The sequence below is a fragment of the Telmatherina bonti genome (genome assembly GCF_933228915.1).
Source record: "Telmatherina bonti genome assembly, chromosome: 7".
In the NCBI taxonomy this organism is placed as follows: Eukaryota; Metazoa; Chordata; class Actinopteri; order Atheriniformes; family Telmatherinidae; genus Telmatherina; species Telmatherina bonti.
The window spans coordinates 14,281,366-14,294,806 of record NC_136625.1 but is presented as its reverse complement, the minus strand read 5'-3'; the positions used below and the strand labels follow the sequence as shown (position 1 = coordinate 14,294,806).

Here is a 13,441-nt window from a genome sequence, read left to right as displayed (position 1 = left end):
CTTAGCAGCCAAAAGTGACAAGCTCAAAACATCAAAGCTCAGCACATGATATAAATGCGGTGTGAGAGGTTGTGCGCTACACATTCAACAGCTCAAACAGACGTGTGCAAACGGCACACAACAAGACAACAAAGGTGCCAAATGACAGCTTTTTTTATAGCGGCGGTGCAGCAGCAGCTGTTTTGATTGGCCAGAAAGGCTGAATATTGGTTGTCAGAGGCGGGCAGAGGAGCTGGGTGAGGTCAGGAGCCAATCCCAGCCAGGCACTGAAGCGGGCACTATCGGTGGTTGTGGTCAAGGGGTTGTAACATCCACACTTTTAACTGGTGCTGAAAGTTTTGGTCTTTACAGCTTAGAAATTGACCAGTATCAGCTACATGCCAACAGTTACACATCGTCCATACATTCAGTCTCTCTGCATTGCTGTTTGACTCAGTCAAACCCGAATAAATCATTTAGTTGACACTTGGAGCCAAGATGTGACATTTTCATATTCAGCAGCTCCCTTTTGGACCAACCTGTGTAGGCGAACATGCTGTGATGCAGAGAATATGACACCTGAATGCACCCTGATCACCTTCAATGTTGACATGCATGGAAATGAGGGGGAGGGCCTGAAAGTCAGGTTACTGTTAAACCATGAAATCATCTCATCCAATTTGTAGTAGGAAGTTTGTCATGTTTTTGTCTTTAAAACAAAAAGTACCTGAAAGTAATTTGTGCTTTTTACAAACTTCTACAAATCTTGCGACACTTCTATCCCTCAAAGTGACTGACTGATGGTTTCAACTTCCTCTGAGTCTGTTTTGCTTGCTTAATTTTTTAATTTGCTTTTTATCTTTTTTTCTTTTTATCTTCAGCATAGTGTTGTCTGGCAAGTCGTAGCTTACGTTTCAACAAACAGCACTTTCATTCGTTCCATTTGTGGTAAAGAGAAAACTTTCTGTTCAGGATAAATGCATTTTCAAACATTTACAAGTTGGGTCCTTCTTGTTTCTCTTGCTTGCAACTTGGAACGGTTTGGTTTGGTCTGCACGTGCAGACTGACAGTGAACAAACTGACTTTGCCTTTGACGGAGAGATGACTGCCACAGAGGTTTGTATATCAAAGGAATGTGTATATATTATGAAATAAATAAAATCAGGAAGAATAATTACCTTTAAAATGTTATTAAGAACCTGTCTTTTACAGTCCTGCATGTTTTGCATGCAACTGATATTTTTCTGCACATTCACTTTGGTTTTTCTCATTATTTTTTAATTTGACTGTAAATATACTTCCCTAGTTTACCAGTATGACCCTCTTTTCAACGTTTTTTTTTTTTAACCATAATTATTGCTGACTGTTGTCTAAGCCCAGTACCTTATTATTGGGACTCTTATCACAGTGAAGTTAAAAATGAAAATAGTAGGCAAAATATTTATTTTACATTACATCGCACAATGTGTTTGAGTCCAGCTCCTCTCATTGCCACAGACTTTTTGATTTCCAACAACCTAAAATGACAAAACATTCAATGTTTTAAAGCTGTGCAATGATGGCTTTCCTTAGTGCAGTTTGCACTAATATGTAGACAGACTGTCACACTGCGGGACAACAATATGTTGAAATAATATAATCTGTGACGCTACAACATAAGGTTGGTGATTGATGTTGTCTGCAGCAGCGGTGCTCATTTGCAGTTGTAAGCCAGATGATGAACCGTGTTGTAAAGCCGACTGACACACCGCTTTAATATGTCAGATCCGCTTTTTCTTTTGGAAAAAAAAACCCAAAAAAAAGCCTCTGTCTAATTTTCCTATGCATATGTAACATTCTTATGACAACCATGCTGCTTAAACATGGAGAAACTTGCAGCTGTACAGGCCTTTGGATCCCAGTAATGGTTTTTAAAGGGGTTACTTTCCATAGAGGACTCAGTCAGATTATGTTCTTTCATTTTTTTTTTTAACTTTTTCTTTTCCCAATTCGACTATGCTGCTCCTCGTAACACTTTCCGTTCCTTTTATTTTCCATCTGTATATCTTCTCTTTAACAACTTGTTGCTGGTTTGTCTCACTGTCTCTGTGCTCTCCTCTTCACTCGCCGTCAGTCGGAAGCAGATGAGGACTCTGAGACGCGGACACAGGTACACTGGTCTCGCTTCATGGCCCAGCTCAGTGCATCACACCACCATCAGATGCACTGATAAACTGGCCATCAGTCACTTTGTACTGTTCCTTGGCTTTTGCTTGCCTGCTGTCACCACTGTTGACACACTCCCCATCGCAGCACACCAGGCTGATCATTCACTTCCGCCTGATTTCATCTTACAGACTGCTGCTGTAGAGCTGTTGTTGCTTCGAAAAATGCCATTTCACCTTTCTTTTTTTCTTTTATTAATACATCCATGTTTCCTGCTGCCAGACTCCCAGAGTGAAATGTTTTTTTGTTGTTTTTTTTTCATGGCTTTTACTGTGAGTTTATTTCTCCCCTCCCCATCATCTTGCGTCTGTTACAGCCTTGCTGTTGAAGACAAAGCTCCCATTTTCTCCCAACTAGAGTTGGAAATAAACACGGCACATTTTACCAGCTAATTATGCTTTTTACAACTCCTCTTCCCTCTTTGTCTCTGCAGTATAGTTTCATAAGAAGAGTAAAAGGGGAAAACGTTTTTATCAGACATAGTAATCTGATGCTAGAGGTTGGTAAGCAAACAATGCATGTCTGAAATGTGCATGCAAGCACTTTCATGGTATGAAGAATCCTAACGGTTAATCAGTCTGATAATAAATATGTCCAAATCTTCAGTAGATGGCAGTACTAGAAGCTGTTGTGTGGATTTACTGTGTGGATTAGCTCGTGCTGTTAGCTTTGAAGTACAATTTTTTTTTTTTATCTACATAAAACCAAAATGATCCTGATGTCTGTGTTAACTTCTAATGAGATTTGGGAGTGTTGTGCTTAACTAAACCCAAGAAATTAGTTCTGTAAATTATGCATGAAACCATTAAGACCAGCTTGGTTTGGTTCTTTAGCTGTTATTTTGCTGTATCTGCTGGAAGCTGCACAGGTAGCCTGCACAGCCTCCAAAACAGGCCTGTGAAGAATAAAGTTAGTGAGGAAGCAGATACTGCAGCTGAGTTAAGTTTGCAGAATGATGCGTTTTGTTTCCAGAACTGCATTTTTGCTGCCCAACATGTTTTTTTTTTTTTTTTTTGTTGCTATGGATATGCAAGCTACCGTTGCATACATAAGCATGGCCGCCGTTCCCTCCATGCTGCCCCTGCCCTCAACTTTCCTGTATTACAATTAATGGGCTCCTGTAGGACACGGAGCCTCCGCCAGAGGTGGTCAAACACCAGACAAACATCAGTGAACTGAAACGCTCCTTCCTGGAAACGGGCGGCAGCAGCTCGCCAGGTCTGACAGAATGGGAGAAGAGACTTTCCTCGTCCCCTCTGCGATCTCCCAGAGCGGATGAAGCACCAATGATCGAGCCGCTGGAGCCGCAGGATGTAAGCTGCAGTCCACAGCAGACTAAATGGCAACGTGTGTGTGGGTGTGTGTGTAAAGCCTGGTCTGGAGCACCCCTCTCTCTCTAAACCTTTTCCTAGCAAGTTCCTCTAAAATCTCTTTTTTTTTGTAGAAGAATCAGCCTGGTTTAGTACATTTTACTGAGCCTTCTGTTTTCCGAGCCTTGTCAGATTTATCTGAGATATTTTTATATGTCAGAAATCTACTGACGGATATCTATCAAAAGTTTCTATTCTCTGCCTGGTAATAATAAAAGATTCAAACATTCTCCATAGATGGATATTAAGGCCCTTTACTGGACACACACCCTTCTTATTCATTTCTCCAGGGATCCTTTCCCAGGTTCAGGTTGAGAATACTTTAGATTTTTTGTGGTGATATAAACATTCAGCCAGTCTGACATCCTGAGCACTCTCCAAAAGGATTGTTCAAAACCTCCCAGGATTGTTCAGTGATTTTGGCATCCATCATTTCCTCAGTCCTGACAACCCTCCAAGCCCCATCACAGACAAACATTCCCACAGGGCAACGCTGCTACCACCATAGATAATATTTATGAGTGAATGCTTAGTGAATTACAAGAAAATTCAGGCTGCTATGCTATGACTCAAAAAAAAGAAAAAAGAATGGAATTGCATGTGTGATGATTGAACACTTTAAAGCATTAATATACGTGGGAAATACAAAAGAGTATGAAACCTTCCTGTTAGCATCTCGGATTATCTCAGTGTATTTTAATCCATTATGGGCTTTAGCCACTCGTGCACTATTTTACCTGTGAAGCCTGGAGTTATACTCTGTTTCAATTGCCTTTTTTTTTTTTTTTTTTTTTTAAAAATACTGACATGTATGAGAGGAAAGGTCTGTAATGTAGCAAAAAACACGAAGAATCAACCTTGTAAGTGTTTTTTTTTTTTCTAGTTTCATAAGAGGCTGACATGAAGCACAGAGTGGAAAGTTTTCAGTTATCCACAGAAGCGTCACATTTTCCTGTTTTAAACAAATCCTTCAGCTTTAATAGATCTTCTCCTCGAAGGCAACCGGTTTGTAGATCCATCTCAACTCGGTACACGAATAAAGTTTAACATGTGTTAAATCCAATAAATGTTTCTCTTTGCCATTGTAATCATGTGTCATCAGTAAATTTTTATTAATCACTGACTGATAGGAATTTGCCATGGTAATGGAAGCGGAAATTACTCACTGGTTTTATCAGTTGATGTGTCGGATAATCTGATGGACTAATGAGCAGCACTAATACCATTCTCTGAAGAAGCTTATCCTGCATCCGATGCCTCAGATTTAAATGAGACACATTTTCTCCTTCTGAGCTGCAGAATCGACAATTTCCTGTTTGTAACATTTGGTTGGCAGTGAACATGTCTCAGTATATGTGACCTTTTTATGTCCTTTCCCCTGCAGACTAAAGATGAACAGCCAGGTGGGGATGAGGCAAAAGAACTAGTGGGACCTAAAGGCATTGAGGTATGCTGTCTTCTGTTCGTCTGCCATACCTGGAGATGTGAAAGTTTCTTCTTGGTGTTGTGTTGCCTTTGCAATTTTGTGTCGTCCTAGCTCCACAAGTATGTGGAGAGCGTTTGGATTTTTTTTTCTTTAGGAAGAGTTTTTTTGAAAAGAAAAAAAAAAACGGAAATCTTCACTTTTTATGCTACTCTGATCTCAAAATGAATAATATTTTGCTCTTTTAATCGCCATTCAGTTATTGTTTTATTTAATATTTTGTACAGACATAATCAATCTCTTTCTGTAGAAAATCCAGGATTAAATTGAAAATATATCCATACTTGTGGAGCTCCTTGTGTGCGTGTCAATTTGACTGAAGTACTCGCCTGTTTCCAGCATGTATCAGTCGTGTCTTGCCCTCTCTTTATTAACTTGAGCGATCCTTTTCCAATAAGTAAAGTGTCTCCCCAGGCGGCAGGATATCTGGTGAAGTATGTGGCAGACAGTATCGTAACAGATGGGGCCACCTCCTCTGGGCCTCACGGGATTAGTTTGTCGACCACTATGGACGACGATGTCTTCATGGACGGGACCCTGAGGGAGGAGGCAGAAGAGAAAACCCCGGATTCCCAGGAGGAGATGTCAGAGAAGTCTGTGGTGAAGGTCAGCCCTGGAGCTGTGAGACAGGAAGTGTCTCAGGCCATTAGCGACAAGAAAGGCACGCTCATCATCTTGAAGGAGGCGGACAATAATGCAGACACCGAGGGCAAAGAGACAAGTGCTTTGGTTGGGGAAGAGGAGGCCCTTGTCCTGGAAGGGTTGGAAGTTGACAAGAATGACACGCTAGCTGCATCCAAAAAGACAGAAACTTTCCAAGAAGACACTTCTTCTGTTTTAGGAGGCTCCGCTGCTGTAGTGAAGATTCTGAGTCCCAAGCTGGAGTTAAAAACTGATGACGTGACTCAGATCAAATGTACTGACTCTCCTAAGAAGGCAATGGCATCGTGGATTTCTGAGGAGGTGAAAACGGACGGTGTTTCTGCAAAGGAAGTAAAAGAGACGGAAACCTCTGATGGGGAGCAGCAGAAAGCAGAAATCTTCACCTTTGAAGAGGTCCAATGCGAGCAGCCAAAGTCCAGCCTGACTCAGATTACAGTTTCTGAATCTTCAGCTGCATCCTTAGCAGTGGTACTGTATGAAAACATAAAGCAACTATTTAGTTTTGGCTACCACCTCTCATATCCTCACAGCCTACCCCCATTGACTTCCCTGCAGCAGCAGTAGACAAATCAGCCTAACAGTGTATTCAAGCCCCGTGCATGGCTAAGAGTCCCGTAACACCCAGCGTTTATTACTCTCACGCCACCGGTTTCTGTTGCAGTCCAGCCCTCAGCTTCTTTTTTTTGATACTTAAAGTTTTGGGTTTGAGTTTGTTTTTTGTTTCCGGCTTAAAGCGGCTTTCCATTCCTGAGCAGCTGACTGTCTTCACCAAACAGGAAAGAAATGGGAGCTGACTCTTGTTTGTTTCTTTGCCATTTTTTTGCTCAGCTACACCATACTTTCCTCCGAGCTCTGTTATCGGTTCCCTGATTGCGGTGACTTCATAGCCATGTCTGGATGCCACCGCTGCAGCTTTTCCCACCTCATCCCCCTAAATCCCCTCACTCTAAGAGAAAACTGAGGGCAAAATATTGTATGGATCTACCTGATAAGATATATTTCCTCTGTTCTAAAGCAAGCTTTCAGAAGCATATTAGCAGACATCCAGTCATGCTAAATTCTGATTTTCAATCTGGATTTTCATCCCAAAAGCTGCATCATGGTATTCCATACTGTCCTTCCTTTTTCAAACCTTTTATTATTTCAGTCTTCATACTTCTATTGTTCGCTTCAACTTTTGAATGTCTTTTTTTCTACTTTCTCTCTGTTTCCATTCATCCTCGTGTCCCATCAGTCTACGCTGGGATGGGTTTCTTCCACTCAAAAGGTGACCACACCTCTTAAATTCTGAGCAGTGAAAACCGCTAACCAACATAACGCATTTTTCCCCATCAGGCCTGATGTGAAACTGCTCTGTAATGCCTGGATTATGTTTTGTCAAGGTCAAAATCCTGATCTAATTGTAGAATTACCATTCACAGGCATCAGATGATCAAGAGGAGAAGGCAGCGGTTGCCAAGGAAACAGAAGCAGCGCCAGCCAAGTCAACAGGGTCAACGGTGAATATCCAGACAGCAGAAGCTGCACAGACCGGCCTCACAGTGACAGATTGCAGGAGCAGAGAGAGATACAAACAAGTGGTTACAGATTGACTGAAAAATCATTTAGTTGTTGCCCTGAGCCTTCGTTAGAGCGATGTTTACAAGTGTTGCCTTTAGCAACAAGCTTTGGGTTGAATGAGAGTGTTTAGCGAGTCTTCAGCGCGAGCGTCACAGCAGAGGATGAATCTGAGGGAAGAGCATCTGTCGAAGGTGAAGATGGACTCAGAGAGCAGAGTTTTGGTGCTAAGAGGTGAAACTGACAGTTTTAGATTCACTGCATCAGATTGTGTGAAGGAAGAAAACTTTGACGAGGACAGTAGAATTTACAGGTTTGGAAGAGGAGATAAAAGCGGACGGATAAATATGGCAAAAGAGTCCAGCTTTTCAGATGGAGTGCAGTTTTTTAAGGGAGCTCTTGAGGAGGCTGTGAAACGTTCCCTAGCAACCCTCGTGTCGTACAGCAGCGGATGGATCAAAGAACTTTCCAGGGCTCTCAGGTCATTTCTCCTTTAAGAAAAAGAAGCACTGCCATACTGCAGATGGAGAGATGAAAAACCAGTGGAGATGGAGGACATGCTTTGCAATCAGGAAACAAACATTTTGATGATGACGTGTCAGATATGATGGAAGAAGAAATAGAAACTGAAGTTCAGGGAAAAAAGTGCAGAAATTCAGCCTTCACACAGTGACTCCTGCTAAGCTCTTTACATCACCTCCTGCTGTTTCTCAGTCAGAGGTAGCGCTGTATCAGCTCCTCAGCGTCGGCAGTGTAACCTCGCCATCACCACCGCTCCTCCTGGCGACTCCATCTGCCACCTGTAACCATTTACCCAAAGCACGGCCCTGTGTCTCAGCCTCTTAACTTCACAGTTAGCTGCTGTGCAGATCAGAGGACCTTTAATATGATATGGTGCACACACTTGATTGAAACCTTGTGATTTACATTCTTCGGCACCCTTCACTGGATTAGAGGCTCTAATGCATGACTGCATGCTCATTTAGACATTTAAACCCTGCGGTGACTGTCTTTGGAATAGGTTATTAGCATGTGGTGCCTATTTGTGTCAATTTGATTTCATGTACATCAGCGGGGTGTTATTTTAAGAACTAAAAGCAGGCTTTGGGGAAGTTTGTTCCAAACAGAGCATTTAGCTGAGTGAGCACAGATGGGTTAAAAAAATGTTCTTTCTGCAGAAGCTGACTTGTTTCTGTTTTGTCTTTTTGACCATTAGACTTTGGACAACATGGATGTTACTGCTAAAGATGTGCCTGTGGTCCACACGGAGACAAAAACCATTACCTACGAGGCTGCAGAGGTACACATACACTAAAAAAACCGCTGTAGCTTGTGTCAGTCTGGTGAATGAAAGTTCAGCATTTCCTCCCCTCAGTATTCTGTTGCTCTCTACTACCTTTCACACAAAGTATTTTTGTTTTCCTATGAGACTAGCTGGTGACTGGTACTGATGCAGAATACAGCAGGGAGATGTTCTCTGAAAAGCCAAAAGAAGCAGAAAATGTCAGAGCTCAAACCTGTGAGAAAGAATCCGTACAAGTGATGCTTAAAAAGTGAGATGAGTGAACAACTTTTCGGGAACTGCAGAGCTGGGAGTTATTGACACTTAAAAGCTTTACAACATCTTTAATTTGACAGGGGATTAGACATGTGCAAAGCATAGGAATGGTTACAAACCTGACTGTGCAGTTTGATTCAGCCCTGAGAAGCTTTATAGGCGTTCACTGGGGGGGTCTCCCAGCTTAGAAATTGATTGGCTTTCTATGGGCTCCAAAATAAATCTCTGCACACTACATGTAAAGTTTAGAACTATTTCTTGACTTAAATGAGCACTTTATAAACATATTTCATGTTTAAATGTTGGCTTGTTTGATTCATCTGCTGACATTGATGTTGAGCCCCCCGTAGTCTTTCCATGCAAACCCCCAAGCAGCCAGTGCGGAGGGGCAAATCAGCTCCGGTCTCTTGGGGGGGGGGTGGCGCTGCTACAGGTTTCAGATGTTCCCCTGTTACATCAGCTGGCTCAGATTAATGGTTCATTACCAGACTTGCACATAACTTCAGGATAAGCTGTTGAGGAGATGCATTTCATTGATTCAGTTGTGTTCTCCTAAAACCTGCAGGGGAGGGGGGGCCAAAGTAGCAACACTGACTAGATATGCTTCAGGAATTAATTGACTGAATACATTATGTGTGAAACTTTGGAGTGATTTGATTCATTTTGAGGGCTTTGATATGAAAATGTTGAGGTTTGATTAAACATTTGGCAAAATTGCTTAGATTGGACACATCTATTAGTTAACTTAGGCGTACATTCGCACATAAACATGTTATATCCACCTTTGAGGGACTTCTGGAATAACTTTGGTAATATCTGGTGGCGGAAAACATTTTCCAAGTCATCAGTGTGGCTTTTGCAGTTTTACTAAATAAACAAATCAGAATATTGAAAATAGCTGAAAATAATTGAAAATAAAAAGTGTCATGTCTTTATCTAGATAACAAATATGGCTACTTTTGCTCATTGACAGGTTGACGCTAATGGCGACGCAGACCCCGGCGTGTTGCTGAGTGCACAGACCATCACCTCGGAAACCACCAGCACCACGACAACCACACACATCACAAAGGTCGGGCTGCATCTGTTGTATTGTTGGTTTTTAAACAACTGAAGACTCAAACATTTCCACAGCTGTAGCATATCACAGCTCCTCTCTGCTTACAAGGCAATTAAACCACAATTATACAGAAACAATAAGAAAAGGAAAAAAAATGTTTCATTGCCCAGTCCAGGCCTGAGGATGGAAATACAAAGCTAATTGTTCTTTTCCTGTACGGTCATCTTTGTGATAATCAGCTAGAAGATCATCACATGTTTGAGCTTTAAAGTGAAGCAGATGTTAAAGCAGATAACCAGAATTAACCTGGATATCAACTTTAAAATGGTAAAGAAAAGAGGAAATACTTTTTTAAAAGACCTATTTTACATCAGACTTTTTCTCAAATGTTTGCATGTTGTGAACAGAAGTCAGTCATCATGTAGAGAAACAAGAATTTATCCATGAATATTAAATATTTCAGGTTCATTCTGTTCCTTAACGCCGTCTTAATGACTGTGACACCTCTGAAGGTTTAAACTGACAACAGTGTACTTTTATATATAAACAACTTCACAAAGATTTTAGATAATACACCTTTGACAAAGCTGTTAAGTGTTAAAGAGCATCTTTTCTTTCCGTTTGTCAGACGGTGAAAGGGGGAATATCAGAGACGAGAATCGAGAAGAGGATCGTCATCACTGGAGACGCAGACATAGACCATGATGAGGTATATTAATCGCTTCATGCTTTTCATCCTTAATGCTTTATTATACTCTATATTCTTTTCATGTAATAAAAAACATTTTAAAAACTGCTGAACGGTGAGTAGCAAGGACTTAAGCTGAAAACACACCGGTGGCATCTTACTGTGAAGCCTGCTGTTATCTTTTCAAGTGTTGGCGCTAAGATATGATATATTTGATCCATCACACATACATCTGTAAAATTGATGAGGAGAGATTAATTACTGACATTGAGACATAACTGGAGCCACAACCTCATGATGAAATCCCATCAGAAATATGCTTGCTCAGATAAGTCACCAAGTTTAAGCTGTGTGCATCACCACCCGGCAGTTTCATGGAATGTGTCATGAGCTGCATTTCCATTACACCTGGGATTGTGCAAAACCTTTATTATAGCCAAAAAAAAAAAAAATGGAAATGTCTATTCATCCATTTTCTTTACTACTTATTCCAGTTAGTGTCATGGAGAAGCTAGTTCATTGGGCAAGAGGCAGGTTGCACCCTGGACAGATCGCCAGTTCATCACAGGGCGCTAATGGAAAAAACCTACATTTGCTTTTTTGTTGGTTTTTTTTTTTTAAACTCAAATATTACTTAATAGTTTTAATGATCTCATGAGGCAGTTTTTCAGACGTTTCAAAATATAAGTATGTAGAAAAGTATAATGCAAAAGTGTAATGTAAACATTTTCTTTGCACTTGTGTGTTCCCGGACATGACTGACCAGTGACCAGTTTATCTGCGGTAAAGATGGTGCGGTATGGAACAAACAGCTAGTTTTCGATGAATTAGTAAAAGAAATGAGGGAGAAAATCTTTGAAAAGCTTCTGTAAATTCTCTAGAGCAAATATGGAAACATCTGCAAATCACAATTGTTTGTCAAAACTTACAAATGATGCTTTTATTTTGCAATGTGACTAAAAAATTATGGTAAAAATTTAATTTTTTAATGCAAATTTATTAGAAATGGAATTTTAGAATAACTTATGCCACCTGCCCTCTGTCCCTTTATTACAAGGTATAAAATGTAGGAATATCATAGTATGCTTAGGCTCTGTTATTTCATAAGAAGAAATTCACCTCAGCCTTCCTGTCTGTATTGAGATCCTTCTGGTGTGTGCTGCAGACACTTGAGTCATGTGATGGGCCACAGCAGGATGCTGCCAGTGTGTTTTTGCCTTTTAAGTTGAATTGTACAAGCAGCCACAGGATTCATGTGACATTTTACACATTATTAACTCATAATTAAGTTTAACAAATGCTGGAACTATGGCATGTGAGTAAAAGGTAACTGTTGGCTTACTGACTTGAAATCCAAATCCCTGCTCCCTTTCCTATTCTCTGTCTCCCCCTGGTGATCCCTCCTGGCACTGCACCCTTTATATATAGGCTCTGGCTCAGGCCATAAAGGAGGCTAAAGAGCAGCATCCTGACATGTCAGTGACCAAAGTAGTAGTACATAAAGAGACAGAGATCACGCCAGAGGACCGGGAGGACTGACCCAGGTAAGACAACGAGACCCCAGTCCCGGTCCGGGCCCTGTTCGGTTTAGTCTGGGCTGTGGCATGCTGCTTTCCCATCAGCATTTCCTCTCACTGGCTGGTCCAGATCGCCCTATTTCTGTAGCTTTTAGAGCTTGAGCATCATGCTGTTGTAGTCCCAGCTTCTCCCCCTGTGCAGAGGAAAGGGCTGCTGGTGCCTGTTTGCGCGCGCACACACACACACACACACACACACACACACACATGGCACTTTAGTATGGGCTGGTAATGACAAGGCTGAGAAACCTTTAATGCAGTGCTGCAGACAGTTTCAGAGAATCTCATGTAATTTAGCTGCAACACTGCCCCCTGCTGGACGGAACCATAATCGCTTAGTTTAAGACTTCAGTGCTTAGAGTGTGAAAAACAACTTTACTCATTAATTTACTGTTTTATTTAAACACAGAAAATCTTATTTATAATCTTTAAAGAATTTTGGCTAAAATACAAGTACTTTAATGTTTCTAAAGATTAGTCTTGCATCAGAGGATTTTCTATACATGTCCACATTGTTTTGACCCACAAAGGGAACTGATGAGAGATTAAATACCTGCTGAACCAGCTTCTGCTTCTCAGAGATCTCAGCCTGTGAACTGCAGTTGCACTCGTAAGAGGTGAAATCTGATCTTGAGTGTACACAGATGAGCTTTGGCCTGAATTCTCTTTTGTTCTTCCTACAATAACCTAAACCTAAAACAAAATAGTGCATTTGTTTTGCATAAAACCAATGCTACAGCTAATTTGGGGTCATTATTTATTCAGGATATTAGATTTTTTTTAAATTACTAAATTAATAAAAATAATTAATAAAAATCTAAAAAAATTTGTTTGTTTCATATGTTTTTGTGACCACCTCTACATATTAATAAATACCAGTATTTCCATTTGAAAATTTATCCCTGATAAACTACAGCTGAGTTTTTAGGACACCTGGATTTGTTACAGTTTTACATGCTTCTCCTTTCAGTCTTTTTTTTTTTTTTTTCTTCTTTCTTTTGTTTGGAGAAAAAGCTGTCCTCAATGCAGGGTTAAACTCCATAAACGCAGCCATTTGTGTTTCAACTTGCCCACTGTCAGTGTTGTGAGGGCTTTGGCTGATACAAAGCTGCATGAAGGAACTTGTCATTTGATTGTCTCCTAAGCATTTTCTCTGCTTGGAAGCTGCTCGCTGTTTAGTTTCTACTGAATCACCTTTTGGCTCTGAAGCTTATTTCATTAGCATCTGACTGATGCGATTCCAAGGCACTGGGATGAGCTAGTGTGTGTGTGTGTTTGCATGCGGGACTCACCAGATGGG

General features: G+C 40.9%; 1 protein-coding gene across 1 annotated transcript in view; it reads left to right on the top strand.

Annotated features, from left to right (window-relative positions):
• Positions 1-13,441, top strand: part of epb41l3b (erythrocyte membrane protein band 4.1-like 3b) — a 51,175-nt gene that overhangs the window by 30,801 nt on the left and 6,933 nt on the right. Inside the window, exons 14-24 of the mRNA XM_079243719.1 lie at positions 1,043-1,096; positions 2,094-2,129; positions 3,310-3,498; positions 4,940-5,002; positions 5,453-6,169; positions 6,936-6,968; positions 7,123-7,200; positions 8,475-8,558; positions 9,790-9,888; positions 10,505-10,585; positions 11,993-12,108. Coding sequence (XP_079099845.1) covers positions 1,043-1,096; positions 2,094-2,129; positions 3,310-3,498; positions 4,940-5,002; positions 5,453-6,169; positions 6,936-6,968; positions 7,123-7,200; positions 8,475-8,558; positions 9,790-9,888; positions 10,505-10,585; positions 11,993-12,103 — 1,545 coding nt within the window. The 3' untranslated portion in view covers positions 12,104-12,108. The remainder of the gene's footprint in view (positions 1-1,042; positions 1,097-2,093; positions 2,130-3,309; positions 3,499-4,939; positions 5,003-5,452; positions 6,170-6,935; positions 6,969-7,122; positions 7,201-8,474; positions 8,559-9,789; positions 9,889-10,504; positions 10,586-11,992; positions 12,109-13,441) is intronic.